Source organism: Falco naumanni, chromosome Z (assembly GCF_017639655.2).
Source record: "Falco naumanni isolate bFalNau1 chromosome Z, bFalNau1.pat, whole genome shotgun sequence".
Taxonomy (NCBI): Eukaryota; Metazoa; Chordata; class Aves; order Falconiformes; family Falconidae; genus Falco; species Falco naumanni.
The window spans coordinates 67,918,838-67,935,838 of NC_054080.1; the positions used below are offsets into that span (position 1 = coordinate 67,918,838).

The following is a 17,001-nucleotide window of genomic DNA, read 5'->3' on the forward strand; positions in this document are numbered from 1 at the left end:
AAGTAGCATGCTGTTGACTTAACCCTACAAGTTCAAGACACAAGCTGGAATGTGTATGTGGGAGGGAATATAAGGGGACGTCTCTCCTGATGGTCCTTCTGTTATGCATCTTCAATACAGAGATGACAGAGGAACATCTGTCTCTGTTTCAGCAGGAGATACAGACTTATCAGTAGAGCTGTTCAAGCTGGGGCTTGATTTTAAGTGCACTGCTTGCTGGAAAAAAAACTCATTCCATACTGAGCAGAGGTGAAGTCTTGATGCTTGGCTTTGACAGATCCAGGGTAACATTTCCACATACCAGCGTATTCTCTTTTCAACTAACGGACTGAATTTTACATACAAAATAAAGTCACAGACTCCATCCGGTGGAAAGCCACAGTATCTAATGTCTTATCAGTACATCCTGACCAATTACCCTACACTCCTGGAGCAGACCTGTCTGACCAGGTGTGCTACTTGCCTTCTGACAGTGTCAGATGGCAATAGGCACCTATTACCTCCTCACATACCGCAGCTGACTGCCCAGGTACTAAAGATCTGATATTTCCCTATCTGCCTTAGTGCCGTTTATGTCAAGGATAGCTTGGGAAACATGCATGGACAGGTTTTGGGGTGAACACAACAGAAAAAATATTCAGAAGTGATAGGGACTGGCCTGGCCTTAGAACAATATGAAGCAAAGAGAATTTGCATGCAGGTCTTTTTACCTCTTCTGCAGGTTTTAGAAATGGATATCCCACTTTACAGGTGATGTTGTGACTAGATTCACAGCTATCTTTCTGTATACCCTAAAGCAAAAAGAAAGTGAAATCATGACCTTGTGCAAACTCTCTTTAAATTTCGATTAAGCAACAATGGCATGTTGAACATGTGTACCACTGCTGCTTTTCATCATCAAAGCACTGTAAGACACAAAGCCTTAATTAAACTGGAACAAGAATAGAAACCCACAACTACAAAACAATTTTCACCTATGGACATCTGCATCAATTAGTAGCAATTATTCCCTTCCAGTGAACGTGTTTGGAACATTAGCAATTATATACAAAGTGGATGCCATGCAAATTAGTCATGGGGTCTAGCAGATCAACGTATGTATGAGCACACAGTTTTTACATGTGATTTTGTAAATGTGTTCCTAACTTGACAATAAAAGTTATTGAAAAAATCATACTCCGTAAACTCTTGCCGCAGGGTCAGCAACAGTCCTATGGATCCCTGAATTCTAATGTGCAACATCAGGACTGCTCATAGAAAACAAACTTCTCCTGATGTTTCCCACCTGAACTGAGGTGCATCCATAGTATACCTGCTGAGGGAGGCAGAAAAACAGCTACTTTGGAAATGTTGTCTGAGATACGGATGAGACATGCACTGATCTATGCTACCCTACCAAGACAGTGCTTTTTCTATACACATGCAAAAGGAGAATTCTAGAGGCTCAGGAGCTGTACTGACAAATAACAAAGCATTTCTGGCTCTACAATTGTACAAATGATTCATGGTGCTGATGTTCATCTGAGATGCAGGCACTTGCTGTCTAAATGTCATTATGAAACTTTAGTCTGTAGTTAACAGAGGCTAGGCAAGAGTGTATACAGGTCAAGATAAATACATTCTTTTAGAGGCATAAGTGAGGACAACACTCCCAGGGAATCTCTTCCAATCAACAGAGATGATGCCCGAGCAGTGAAATTCAGGCTTACTAAAAAGGCTTTCTCAAGATCTCTCTAGCAATATAGGTTATGATAAATATGGTAATGTGAAAAATTCCTACCTCGATGCCAGCAAAAATAATATTTGGAGAATATTGAACCAAAACTCTGGTATTATAGGCACTGTCTTTCTTGTTCTTCACGGAGAGCTGGATGGTGAACTTATCATTGCGTGACTTTACAATGAATGGAGAAGAGCTGTAAAATAAGTTAAGAATGTTGGACCTCTCAACTTTTGAATCTATTTTTAACATAAAGAGGAACTTCTTTCAGTGTCTGGAATATATTGTTTCTGATTTAGAAGTTATGACACAGCATTACCTTATTAGACAAGAGAATTTATAATTTAACATATGAATTTTGTACAGATATCAAATGATATAATAAACCCAGTGTAGTTACCTGTCTCCAGCTATGCTTGCTTTTACATTCAGAACAAGATCTGAAATGCATTTATTTTTGGCTCCACAATCTTTCGTGAAAGGAATCTGCAACAATAGTATTTTTATTATCAATTTTATTACATTTAGGATTCAAATTAAATATGTGAATTTTAATTCATTATCTAATTTTATATAAGGTCTCCTGTTTGACAGTCAAGGAAGTCTTCCCTAATATTAATCAGCTAAACATGCCAACACCCCGTAAAACTCACAGGTGAAACATAAGCTTTCTACTCATTCCCTTCAAAGTGATTCATTTAGGTTAGAAAAAGAGGCAACAGTAGAAGTATGAATGATGCCAAGCACCATCAAAGTAAATGACTAACATTTTCCTGCTCTAGTTATGTAAAAAATGACAATAAAATTGCTTGTACTCTCTTCTATCTTCAGTTAACTCTCAACAGCTTTAAAACCCCAGGCTGGTTCCCAAGCTTCTCACTCCCAAAGACACATTTAGAGGAGACATCTCGACAGGCTCAACAATCCTCCCTCTTTAGCCAATTTGTGGACAATACTTTCAGCTCTTATGTGGGCTATGAATTTTACCTTAAATAATTTGGTTATTAATACAGAATCTTGCTGACTTACATATTCAGATACTGAATTTGGCAGGTTGCTATCGAGAACAGGCCCACTCTCTGGATCAGAAAAATTGAACTCCAGCAAAACCTTTACAGAGTCCTGAAAGTCAGGCTTATCCTAGAACATAAAGAAAACAAAACTGCTGTTATGGACATTCACATTAATATCTAAGGAGGTTAAAAAAACCTAAACAATGCTGAGGTAAAATATTTTTCAGTCACACTGTCGCCATCCTTGCTAGAGAAGCATTTGCATGCTTGCGATTGATGATAAAGCATTTAATGTGCAAGCCGAACCATATAAATCTCTACTAATGCTTTTGTGTATCTCATCTCATCATAAAAATGTCACATGGCCTAAGCATATCCAACACAGCTTCATTTAAGAATGTCTCAGAACAGTCAACTCATAGACTTTACTTTTAGTTGTGCTTAAAGGATCAGTAAGACAAACAGCAGTGGTGTCACATCATGTGAGGTCAAACCTAGGCCTGCTGCTGGATGTATATTCAACCAAATTCTGCATCATTCATCATGAGTTTTGAACTATGACACAACTGTAAAGTCACTAAACATTTCAAATGCCAGTAGCTTACAATATACATCTCCATTCACTCTGCACATTAGTTACAATCTGGGAAACTTGGTTCTCACAGTTTCTAATTTAATTTCTGTTTTGCACTGGAAAAGTCTACTCCATCCCAAAGCTAATTTGCAAGGTTTTAAACTATATTTTAGTAGGAGAAATTGTTGCAATATGCAAACTAGACTTCTCGCACACATGCCTCTGCTGAGTTTTGAATGCACCTAAACTACTAGCCACAATAGATGCTTGCTTCCACTGTGTTATGCTTTTTCTTAAAGACAGACACAAAGAGACAACAGTAAACAGACTGTACATGTAAGTAAAGCTTTTTGTATGTATATATATACACATATACAAATTTATACATCCTAAGTAGTCAGTAAATTTCACATACGCTTCTTAAGACTAATTCAGGATGCAGATTTTGTTGTCCAGTTTACAATTAATGGAATACATTTGGGTTATTATAATGATAACATGAGAAAAACACTTTAAATGATTTACTTGCCAACATGTAGAAGTTATGTTTAATACATTCTGACCCTTTGACAGTTATATTTTTTTGCATTTTCCTCTCATGGCTTTCTGCAAACAAGCTTCGAGGTATTTGTCTTTGTGAGTCAAGAGTAATCCAATACTGCAGACCTGCAAAGGAAGTTGAGATCAATATTATGAACCAATTTGCCTCTATACATTCTTTTTTCCTGAAGTACCTTAAATGCACTTTGAATAGTGAATTTAAAAGAGTTGATTTCTACTTCCGGAGAAATAAATGAATGCGAGCATAGCAGTTTTGTAGCGTAAAGATTCCATAGCTTAGCACTTATCTACTTACTGGATTCAAATGTATCTTCCTTTGACTTTAGTCTGGTCTTAAAACAAATAGTGGCATTTATGCATATTGTTTTTCTTTTATTTATCTGACAATTTTGTTGTTGGATATTGATGCTTTTGGGTGTAAATTGCATGGAAACATTTACTTCAGCCACATCACGGGACCTTAACAAAAACATGAAGAAAGAAAGTGCTTTGGAAATGATAGCAGCAAGGTTTTTTTTAACTTAAAATGAACTTATAAAATGTGCAACATCTTATATAATACAAATATAAAATTCAACATTAAAATACACACATGTGATGGTCTAGACAAGTAATTAACCATAGCACCAGTGAAAAATTACAGAGAAAACGGTCACAGGGTTTCTTCACAGTGCTGTACTTGTTTCAGAACAGATACCAGAGGAAAGGAAATATTTCCAAAAGCATTTAAGCAACTCTGTGGAGTCAGTCTCATTTTAAAAGCGACTGAAGGCCCAGACCCATTGTTGAGGGTATACACAGATAAACATATTATTATACATGAGCTGGAGGGTAGTGTGCCATCTCTTAGGCTATGGGTAAATAAACAGGCTGAGATTCACCACCAATTTGCTTCACGTTAATTCCCCTTTGCCCCTGTTCCTGCAATGCATTCTTGCCTCTCTTTTCACTCTGGCTCAGTTCCCTTTGGCCTCCAGAGAGGTTTTATCAGCCTACTAAACCAGCAGAAAATTTAGCTGGCAAAATAGCTTTCTGCAGATTTGTGATCAAACAATGCAGTGAAGGGGCATCTCATTGCTTTCACACAAGGACCTTTTAGAAAGACAAACTATCAGATGAAGGTGAGGGGTAGCTGGCAGCTTGAGACTGGTAGCAAAACTTGACAAACTTGATCACCTAGCAGGTGAGTTGTGTGGAACAGCAGGACAGGGAAAGCAAGGAGCTGGCTTAGCAATTGTCTTATGAGACAAATAGATAGTTTTTGTTGTGCTTTAGAAATGAGGGCTTACTTGTTACATTGTTTATTTATCTTATTAGTATTTTTCTCTTCCCACTTAAAAAAAAAATACATATATTGCCCATTATGCCATCAGAATCATGCTCTTTTGTAAAGCAAATGAATCCACTGTTAACCAGAAAGTTAAGCTAAAATTTTTCCAAGACTTAAGGAGTCAAACTAGAGTTTTCATATTGGGAAGTCAAATGCATTTTTTTAGTGAACTCTTTACATTTGAACCTGTCCTTGATATTGCTAACTAAGTGAATATGCAATATAGTGTGAAAAGGGGAACACAGAGTTTTTTCTATTTTACTTAGAGCCACAAGTGGAATCAATTTCTATCTTGAATATAGTCTAGAGGACAAGCTCTTCATACTAGGCTAACAAGGTTTCTAAAACATCCCTATATTTATTACCAGTATCCATTAAGTTTTCTACTTGTTCCTCCAAAGAAAAAAAAAAGATGAGGATTCACAGCCAGTGTCAAGGCATGAGCTGAAACCAGTATCCTCACAACAGTCCAAATAGTAGGGCATGAAATTTACATCGGTATCCTAAGACAAATATTTATTTTCTGGCCTGACAGCTGCTGTGAGCATCCATACCAGAAGAGGGCAGCCCCACCAAGGCCTCCAATGGTGACATCGATCAGACCATCATTGTTTAAATCCATTTCTCCATGCACAGACTGGCCAAAAAATTTCACCTTTTCGCCATCTCCACCTGATGCAATACGCTGTGAAAAGCATTAAGAGGTTTATGCAGTTCATATTGAAGGATTTTAGAACGACATTCAAGACACATTTGTTGGAAGTTAGATGGCTTTTACACTCGTTCAATATATTAAAATTTTCTTTACAATACTCCTAAAAGAGTTACCATAGTGATGAACATGCTATAAATTTTCAGAATTGCAAGACAACTACTTTTCTGTCTGTACAGAACATATCAGAAGGTTTCTAATAAAAACATGCAGATATATTTTCTAACAATGTTAGAGTCACATTCAGTTAAATCAGTATGAATTTAAAAGTACAGAGCTTTTTAAAAAAGAAGCTGTCATGAGAGGGCAAGTCACAGTTTGATACTATGTTGGGAAGAATCAGGAAAACAGGGTTCGTGCTATGTACGCTTAGAGCAGCTGCCAATCTGTAAAGTTGTACTTCTTACCTGCGAATATTTTTTACTGATTGTGTTGCCATGGCCATGATAAATATAAACAGCTCCCCGATGATCATCCTCTAAGGGAGAACCTATTACGATGTCATTATATCCATCTAGGTTGAGATCCTTCACTGCAGCAATCGCAGTCCCAAAGCGTGCACCGCAAGGCTCATTCTTAAGAACTTTGCAGGTGTCCTGTTTTAATGGCGAACAGCATGTTTGCTTTGTAGGTTCGAGACTCATCTGATACTCAAACTTTGTCTGTGAAAGAACAGATTTAGTTTGTGGTTTTCCATCAACATTTTAGCAACACATGCTTTTAAGAGCTCCTGTCCAGATGACAAACTGATGAATTAAAGTAAACAATTACATCCCATTCCTAGTGACTGTAACTGCAGAAACTGTGATTCTGTAATTACAATTCAATTGTTCTTTCTGAACAGAGGGTGGGAAAGACATTTTTGCTCCTTCTCTTTTTGCATCTAGATGCTTCTGCATCTAACCTCTTGAAGTCATAGGTTCACAGGAAAGCATAATATCAATATTTGGATGTTACTGTAAGTAAACTACATTCTTAAGATAGTGTAAAGAGTTCTTCCAAAGGCGTTTTCTTAATCTGAGAAGTAAGCCAAGTTTCTGATGAATCACAGATGGCAATACTGTTATTCTGGAACAAAAGACAGCATTTCTCTTATATAGACTGAATTGCGTCCTCAGTAGCCTCATACTCCACGGCCTAATATATATATTCTTCTAGTCCACTATGCATCCTAGACCAAAACCACACATACAGTATAGTATGTAACCAGTATTTCCATGAGATTGGTCCCATGAGTTCCATGTTAAGAGATTAGCAGCAGCAAGGAGTTGTTGCATGTCCTTTAATGGGGGATGGATAAATGGAAACACAGGAAAAACAAATTTCAAACTTCACATTACTGGGGAATATGGAATTCTTGTTTTCTCACCAACCCTATTTACCAGCAATTTGTTGTTAGCAACAAGCATGTGAAAACCAGAAGAGCTCCTTGTCAAATAGATCCTGTCTCTTCAGGTCCTTTTCTTGCACTAGTATTTTAGGAGACCATCATTGCTAGGACATATTTTGATAACTGTTATAACTATACACAATGGTAGTGGACTAAAAGAAGAAAGAAAGAAGAAAAAATATGCATAGACATTGGAAAGAGAGACTTACAAAATTAAGAAACTGTGTTGTAGCTGGTGTATTCCTCAATCTAGTCGTGACATGTTTAAAAGCTGTTGGATGCATAGGGTTTAGCTCTAGGTTTGTAAGCAAGTCACAAGGATACTGAAGCACACAGTTTTAGGATATGATGAGCCCTACTGTTCCCTAAGCCATTAAAGTAAAAAGAAAATGTGCTAGGAAATTAATCCTATAAATTTGCATGTATGCCATATTGCACCTTGCAGGATATAGTGCTTATCTATATAATATACTTTGTTAGAAAAAAAGGTGAGAAAACAAGAGTCTGAGAAGAAAGTTGTCGAAAATAATCTGTATTATACTCTCAACTGTCAAAATCATGTTTCTCTGTTTTCAGCAGGTCATCTTCCCCAGCTCAAATTCTTTAAAATAAGAATATAAAGACAGTAAGGAGCATGTTCTGTTCCTGCTTAATAAACATCATCCTTACCTTGTTCAGGCCATAAACATACACTTTCCCCTGCTCCTCTTTCTCAGTTCCCATATACATAGGAGCTCCAACAAGAAGAAGGTCTATAAATGAGTCCCTGTTGATGTCGATTGTGGTAATAACACCCCCAAAGTATGACCCAATCTGCAGGAAAATTTAAGATATAAATCAGAGACAGATTCAGCAACATCATGTAACATTTCCAATTCAGAGACCTGTTTTATAGTCGCTTACAACAATACCAAATGATAACTATTAGGCTGAAATTTTCTTTGCTACCTAGAAGATCTTTTTGATCTGTCTGTCTTTGAAGCTTGTTTTCTATTTTAGGGTCTGTTGTCAGGTTTCTTGAATTTTATTTTTATTTAAGAATGGTCCATTCCACTTGAAAGTTCATTTTTCAGCTGTTCTGAGTTTGAAAGGTCTACTTGCTAAGAGGAGTAGGACCTCTTAGAGCAGCATTCAAATAGAAGTGTCTTGGGGAAGCTAGTTTTCTCTTCAGTCCCAACTTCACCACACAGGAGCAGAATCAATGGTCTTAGGCCTGACGGGAAAAATGTAGAAGAGTGGACAAAAGCTTTAAGACAGCACAGTGCAGGCAAGTGTCCAAAATTACCACGTTGCCACTAAATGGAGAGGAAGAAGATCTGCACAAAGAGCTAGCTACGTTCAGAGACTGGGTACAAGGTGTGAGATTTATCTGTTTACATTCAATTCACAGCTAAGCTAGACAGGCTGCATTTCCATTACACTCACACGAGAAGCAGTATCTGCTGGTGGGAGATGCATCTCATCTAATGGAAGATGGTTCAAGTAGGCCAGATTCCTTAAGCCTTAAAAATGCTTGCTTCATTACCTCTAAAAAGGACTGATTGATTAGTTGAGTTGCAGGCATCAGCTATAGGTGAAAATCAGGTAACCTGAATTCTCCTGAAAGAAGCTTGTACTGCAGCCCGGGGAGACCTGCGTAGGTCTTCTAGCCCTCATGTGCAAAATATTATACTACCATCTTCAATTATGTCATTACATGTTGACAATTATAACAAGCAGCTAGTCAAGATTTCATGCTATCACAGCTGATGCTCTTGCACAGAACTCTGCTTATCACACCCATTTCCTGCCAGTGACATATCCCTTCCGCTCAGCAGACAGAGAAAATTGCAAGTACAGAGACAGCTACAACCACTTTGACACTGGTGACAGTTTAATCTTCAAAGAGAACATTTGCAAGGGTCTCTGACTACCACAGAGTCCACTTTCCATTACTTCCTATACCAAAGCATCTACCTGACCTTTCCTTCTGATCTTGCTTACAACTCCTAGTTTAACTTGTTTTTTTGATGCAGAGTTCTCATTTGAAATCATTACTTCTACTTCTCATGCCATATTCTTCTCATATATTAATAATGAAAGTATACTTACTTGCTCTCCATTTAACCTCTGAAGTACCTGTACCTCTTTTCCTTCCATTTTATAAATGATAACTTGGCCAGTGTGATTGTATCGTGGCTGTCCTGCTATGTACAGTACACCTTCAGGTGTCAACGCTGAATTCACAGTATATCCTAGGAAGCAGAAAAGTCAAGATGCAGCACTACACACAGAATGCATCAGAAATACTTGCTGTTATTCAGAGCCTTTAAAAGGCTTATTCTGCAACTAGATGTTTAGCCCCACTTAAGCTATAGAATAATAGCAGTTAATTGAAAGGGCTACAGTCTCCGAGTCATGAGCACCACTGTATTATTAAGCCCGATCACAGGCTGGTGAGTCACGTTCACTTTGCCATTCTCACACAGTGTAAGAATATGATGGTACTGATGAAATAACTTGTGCGTAGCTGGTTGAAAACTACTTTTAAAGAACAGTTGTCACTAGCTCACTGTCAAACTGATGGAGTCTTCCAAATGTGATTCTGTGGCACTTTGAACATAGCTCTATTTAATATTAACAAGAATTTAACAACTTTGGTGAAGGAAGACAAAAAAAAATTGCAGATGAATCAGAAATGTGGCAGGGTTGCAAGTATTATGGAGAATAGGATCTAAATTTAAAATGACTGTACCAAATTTTATATATATATATATATATATATATATATATATATATATATATATATATATAAATAGTTAATGGCACTCTGTAAAGAAGACAGAATGTATTTAGGGGGAAAAAAAGAAATTATTCTTGTGTTGACTCTTCATCAGTGAAAACATAGCTTAAACAAGGTAACAGAACAAACAGAACCGTGAGGTGTAGAAAGCAAGACCTAGAGGAGGATAGAGCAAGGCCACTGATGCTTTTTGGTAGAAAAGACTGAGATGAAAACAGTAGCCTGCCAGTATGCAAAACAATATTATAAAAAAGACAGTGGTAAACTCTTGTTCTTGTCTACTGAGTGACAGAAATCAGCTTGGTTTTAAGCAAAGATTTAGACCGAATATTTTATAAAACTTTTTTAGCTATCAAGGCATAGAAAAAACTTGATAAGAATACCATGAGAATCTGTGAAATCTTTTCTGAGCAGATTAGATGTCTCTGTTGGGGAAAGTCTAGATACACTTAGGTCTCTAAGTATATCTTGGACTAAAAGTCATAATATTTTTGTTTAAAGAACAAGAAAATAATACAGTATACATGTCCATACATTATAAATTTTCCCAAGTCTCTAGAATATAAGATAATATTCTGTAAGATACTCTTTGTGAATGAGATTTGAGAGAGGCCTTGTAGCACTTGTTGAAAAATGTTCTAAGACGGGCTATTTCTCTTACCTAGGTAGGCTGCAAGAGGTTCATTTTTGTCTGAAAGCCTGTCACGAAAAGTGTCATTAGTTGGTATTGAAATACCACTGTCCTTCACCATGACCACTGTGCCATTCCAGTCATAAGCTCCAACCGCTCCAAGCATGATCCAATCCTTATGGAGAGAAAATCAAAAAGCCTGTTCTCTAGGTTCTCTAGATGAGCTATCTTTAGACATTCATTGATCATGATGCTCACATTTGGGTAATGCTTACTGTATACTTATATATTTAGCCCTGCTTCTATTATAGTATGGCCGCTACAATCACAGAATGTCTTGTACTTTTTGTTGGGAAAAAAAAGAAAAAAAAGAAAAAAAAAGGGCCATTCATGAAAAGCCGCAGAATGAAATTTAAAGCTTCTACAACTTCTGAACTTTCATAAGCTTGAATCTTTCTCTGCTGAATCTGTGAGTCTTCTACATTGTGCAAGAGCCTTTAGTCAATGAGAAATGGTTTGCTGACCCTTCTTTCCTGAAGGCATGTGTGTAGCCTTCTAGACAAGACAATGTTGTGGTTTAACTCCACCTGGCAGCTAAGTACCATGCAGCTGCTTCCTCACTTACCCCCCAGCCCTAGTGGGATTGGGAGAAGAATCAGGAAAAAGGTAGAACTTGTGGGCTGATATAAGAACAATATAATGTTTAATTAAAATATAATAGTAATAATAATAACAACCACAACAGTAACAATTGTAATGAAAAGGAGGAGGACTTCTCCTTACTCAAGGAATAAAACCCAAAGGGACAAAAAACAAGTGATGCACAATACGATCGCTCACCACCTGCTCACTGATTCCCAGCTGGTCCCCGAGTAGTGGTTGGCCCCTCCTGGCCAACTCCCCACAGTTTATGTGCTGAATATGACATTCTGCGGTACGGAATATCCCTTTGGCCAGTTTGGGTCAGCTGTCCTGGCTCTGCTCCCTCCTGGCTTCTTGTGCACCTGCTCACGGGCAGAGCACGGGAAACTGAAAAGTCCTTGACTTTCAGAATAAGCACTACTTAGCAACAACTAAAAAATCAGTGTGTTATCAATTTTATTCTCATATTAAATCCAAAACACAGCACTGCACCAGCTACTAAGAAGAAAATGTAACTCTATCTCAGCTGAAACCAGGACAGACACCAGAGACCCTGTGTCATGTGTAATGCAGTGCAGAGTGTAAAAATAAACCGAGTACCTCTGCAGTAATGTATTTATGTTAAATCATACTGAAAGTCTGCTATTCTCTTTTTTACCAGTGATATGCTGAGCTCTATACAAAGCCATGTTGAAGGTTTTCTTATATATGTAAGTTTGTCTTGGATTGCTTGGTGTTTGTTCCGTTCAGTTACTCTCCTATTGTGCTCTTTTCCACTGTCACTACTTTTTCATATCTTTGAAGTGTAACTCTTCCCTGTTCTTTTGATCTCATCTTAATTTTGTTTCCTTTGTGTACACTAAGCAGATCATCACAATAAATATTTTTTTGAGAATAAATAAAATATGTAGGAAGTGATTTTCTGCTAATAAAAATTCCCAGGGATTTTTGCATCCTAGTTTAATAAATATTTACTCCCTGAGGACTGAAGTATTCAATGTGGTAACAGAAATAAGAACGTGCTGTGTTTCTAATAATGCAGATCATATCCATGACAGAAATATCATTTTTATGTACCTTTTGTTTTGATTTCAACAATACAATGCAGTATCAATGTATACATTAATGTTTAGAGACAACATTTTTATGCTTCATAACTCACAGAATGGTTTGGGTTGGAAGAGACCTTTAAAGATCATGTGGGTCCAACCCCCTGCCATGGACAGGGACACCTTCCACTAGACCCCATTGCTCAAAGCCCTGTCCAACGTGGCCTTGAACGCAAGGGGGGATGCACCACTTCTCTGGACAACCTGTTTCAGTGCCTCACCACCTTCATAGTAAAAAATTTCTTCCTTAGATTCAACCTAAATCTACCCTCTTTGAGTTTAAGACCATTGCCCCTTGCCCTGTCACTACAGGCTGCTTGGTAAAAAGTCTTTGTCTGTCTTTCCTAACATATTACAGACTATTCTTCTGATAGAAAGTGCTATGGGAGCATTAAATGTAGAGTTCATGTGAAGAAGGTACTTACTCTCTTAAGCTTTCATTGTTTATAATAATTCTTCAAATAGACTTTACAAAAAAATAACTGCATTACAGGGAACTCCAAAACTTCCAACAGCAGACAGGACTGTACAAAGAATTCTGAAACACTCATTCCAAATTCGTGCCATCACCAACAAAAATCAGTTTTGTAAAAGAGCTATCTTAAAACAGTTTTTTACCTCAGAATAATGAGCACTGAAACCAGCTTGAGACATTTCCATTTCAAATGAGGCAGCCTGCTGGTCTGTTGTTGCTATTAAACAGAAAAAAATTAAGTTTCAAAAATAACTTAGTTCCAATCTGAAAAAGTATCTGAATAGTGTAATGAAAACACTCATATGATAACAAAGGATAGCATAATTAACTAGAATGTTCAGTGAATATAGTTTGCTATAGATTTTTATGATAAATACAGAAATTAAGATCTGTGTTAAACGCCACCATTGAGTATGAGAGTTTGCATTTTAAGATCATGTCTCAGAACTTGTCCAACAAATATTTCTGGGCTAAAACTGACCAGATTTGACCTCAGGCTGATTGTAAATATGTTTGGAATGTTTGATTAATATAGTTAAGCCATTTCCCTCTTGAGCTAACTGAACAATAAAACACCAGCCATGTAACCCCAGCCTTGTATTCAAGCAACTAAAAATTCATAGGCAGCTGGAGGAACTTCAAATGAAAAACACTTGATGTTTGTATGAACCTCTGCAAAAACAACATAGGAAAATCTCAGCTGTCCGAGATTCATAAGGCTCAGGGAAGGGCTTGGGAACTATAATCCTGCCCAGCAAGTTACATGACAAATCTTCCTGGTTCTTTAAAGTGATTTTGAATAAAAAAGGTATCAATGCTAGTTTCATTATCTTGTCAGGTAGTCATATGCTAATTATTCAACTCTGATGTGCTACTCTGCTTCCAGATACACTTGAAATATTATCAGGGAAAAGTTCTGCCTTTTCCTCTATTTAAAAGCAATACTCAAGGACTATTGTGCCACCTTAAGTGGTCAAGTAAGGTAACTATTTTCTGCATATTAGTTCCTTCTTCAGAGCAAGATACAGTAACGGGCAGCAGAGGGGAGCTATGAAATCTGCTCTGATCTTGTCCAGTAAGAGTTCACAACTGCTACCATTTGAGTGCCGAGGCGAACCTCCAGCTGTGTGATGAAACTAAGGCATAGCAAGCCATGGCTGCACGAACTTCAGCCATCTGGACTATTAAATAATACTGAACTTTTGATACTCAGCAGCTAAACCACAGAGGTTGCTCCCTGGGACATGATGTCTTTGCTAATTTTTTGGATTTATAGTCAGTCATAGGAAGCAGACATGATCTCAAACACAAAATGTTTGACACAGAAACATATGCCACCATGTTTCACAAGATGTAGCTGCTAAGTCTGAAAAAGTCCTTTTGAAGCATAAAACTCTTAAGCTGCACATTTGCTGATAAGCAGTGTTCTCATGCAGTAAAGGATGCTCCCTAACAAGCTGAGAAAGACAGGACCCTCAGTCTGAGGCAGAGGACAATGCCAGTACTGTTGGTGTGTGCAGCTCTGAATGCTGCTTAGATAATGGGCCTCAGTCTAACTTTCCATTCAGTTTCAAACTGCCAAGCTTCCTACAAAGGATATTTTGTGAAAAAACATTTGTGCCCGCCTGTGGGTTGGATAAAACATAAAATTGCTGTTAAAGCCAGAAGTCCAAGCCATGAAACACAGAGGCATATGAAGAAGATTATGTGTAAAAATCCACTGGCTATCAAGTATGGTTTTTTGTTGGATTTGATTTTTCAGTTCTCAATTTTTATTTGCATTTTTAAAGGCCAAAGACAAAAAAACCCCAAGAAATCCAAGGAAAAAGTTTGAATGTACTACTGTACTAGCAAGAGGCTTTTTAGATTGAGAATTTAAACAGATTCTGATACAGATTTCAAGAATTCTGTTCTTGAATTTCAATACTCAAGGTTCCCATGACCTCCATGTTGTGCACAGAATTTGGCTCCAGTGTATGAACTTAACTAATCTTTTCCACATTGCTTACATCTAATAAGGTGGATTGTCACCAGAAAGCTGGATGGGACAGATTAATCAACTTTTCTCCTCTGTCACAAAAATGCATCCATGGACATGGTCTAGAATAGCCCCCGAAATGCTTTCGGAGGGGACAAGAAACCATTCCTGAAGAATCAACAGAAACTGATTCAGTTAGCATCTTCTAGCTCCATTGGAACAACTCAGCCTTAGTACGTTTGGACAAAAAGCTAAGATCACATTCTCAGTTTCTTTTCTGATTCCCTTGCAGCCAGATTACGTGATTTCTGGGACCTTAACAGGTGGTGGTGGCAGCATTTCTTGACTCGTATCACAAGTGTCTTACACAGAAATGTTAGCACACCTCTGAGTTCCTACTGAAAATCTGGAAATCAAGAAACATTTTGGGAATGGTGAAATTGCCTAGCTTATTTCTTACAGTGTGGAGGAAAATATTTTTTCACGGTTTTTGTTTAAAATATATAGATTTTGTGATACAAGCAAGGCTATATAGAATAAAAATTGAAAATAAAGCGATTATATCAAGGCACAAATATCTTAACGTTTACAATAGGTTTATGTTAAAAAAAAAGTAATAATATCCAAGAAATACATATTTGTTACTGCATCTATTGCAGAAAATTAAAGCTGAATTCAAGGAGTACTGCAGAACTTTTTGATGATTAATATGCTTAAAGTACCAAAATACTGAAGGACCCGATGACAAGGATTAGTCACCTTAAGCAAACCCCACCAGCAGGGAGCTAAAGCCAGCACAATTTACTCCACTGTATGAAGGCTGGCATTTCCTGTCACAGATAGGCACTACGTAATGGGTACTGATTGCTAAAAGGGACAAAGTGGAGTGTGACAAAGTGAGACTGTCTCTTCCAGTGGCATCTGGTTGTTCAAAGGGTTGAGCTATGCCGTGAAGCCTTGCATTTGAGTACACAGATATCCAGAAACTCAGTCATGTTAGGGTCTTACATCCTTTGTCTGTCGCCATGACTAGCAGTTGATTTACTTTTTTCTATATCCATTACATTTAATAGCTATAACTAACACTTTATTCTACTAATGAAAGACAATGCTTTTTCTCTGTTTTCTAGAAGTACAAAGCACAAATCGAAAACTAAGTTTCAGATTTCTGTTTGAACAAATGTTTTTCCTCTGAAAGTGAGTTTTTCCTAGTAAACAGGGACTTAACAAAAAAGCCCCATATTCAATGAACTTTGAAGTACTCAGTGAGCTTAAGTAGGCTAAACACTGGGCTTCAGAGAGATTAAATTACCCTCAAATTAATTTATTTAAAAAGTGAGAAAAAAACATTATCCAGAGAGTAAAAAGGTAAGAACACATGAACTGTAAAAATATTTAGTAACCATCAGCTGAAAACAGTAATCTTTGGCCAAGCTAAATGATACACTAAAAAAAACCCAAACCTAAATATGTCTGACAAACATAGCTCTGATGTAAAAAACTTTAAAATACTCCCTCATGTTTGTACTATTTCTTGACATTCAAGTCAACATTTTTTTTTCCCAGCTGTAAACTACACTGTTCCAGCTACTGGGAAAGCTGAGATGTTGAAAAGGATAAGTTCAAATAGATGGATGTTTTCTTTGTATGACACAAATCCCTTCAGAGTTGGCCAGTATAATTGATAACTAATAAACTCAGTCTTCTGTTACCAGAAGTGTGCTTGAAACAAACACAGATTTGGACAGCATTGCCTAATCTGGATGGAGAATGTAAGCAGACATTATGAGAAAGAATGACTTTTCTGTGCTAATATCTGAGTATCGTGAACGTTTCCAAATGTAGTATGTCTTGCCAACTCTTCACACCGAGTTCCCGTCAACTTGTATAGCAAAGTAATACATTGTAACTAATAACTAACCAAAAGAGAACCTAAAGGTACAGGCAGAAGAGCACATGATCATGGGGTAATCAGGATATGGCCTGGCAAAGGTTTTTTTACCTAAGGGAAGGCAATTTATGTTTATAAAGCCAGCTAAACCAGTAATGGTCACTTACCCTTTTAGGCTATTGTCTCCATAGAC

General features: G+C 37.3%; 1 protein-coding gene across 2 annotated transcripts in view; it reads right to left on the bottom strand.

Moving 5' to 3' along the window:
* ITGA1 (integrin subunit alpha 1) overlaps nucleotides 1-17,001 on the bottom strand; it is an 80,822-nt gene that overhangs the window by 14,656 nt on the left and 49,165 nt on the right. For both annotated transcript variants that reach the window (XM_040580853.1, XM_040580854.1), the window contains exons 10-21: nucleotides 13,083-13,156; nucleotides 10,744-10,888; nucleotides 9,392-9,534; nucleotides 7,970-8,113; nucleotides 6,318-6,572; nucleotides 5,753-5,883; nucleotides 4,164-4,327; nucleotides 3,837-3,973; nucleotides 2,750-2,860; nucleotides 2,121-2,206; nucleotides 1,781-1,916; nucleotides 711-791 (exon numbers count right to left, since the gene is read on the bottom strand). In XM_040580853.1, the coding sequence (XP_040436787.1) occupies nucleotides 711-791; nucleotides 1,781-1,916; nucleotides 2,121-2,206; nucleotides 2,750-2,860; nucleotides 3,837-3,973; nucleotides 4,164-4,327; nucleotides 5,753-5,883; nucleotides 6,318-6,572; nucleotides 7,970-8,113; nucleotides 9,392-9,534; nucleotides 10,744-10,888; nucleotides 13,083-13,156 (1,607 nt within the window). The remainder of the gene's footprint in view (nucleotides 1-710; nucleotides 792-1,780; nucleotides 1,917-2,120; nucleotides 2,207-2,749; nucleotides 2,861-3,836; nucleotides 3,974-4,163; nucleotides 4,328-5,752; nucleotides 5,884-6,317; nucleotides 6,573-7,969; nucleotides 8,114-9,391; nucleotides 9,535-10,743; nucleotides 10,889-13,082; nucleotides 13,157-17,001) is intronic.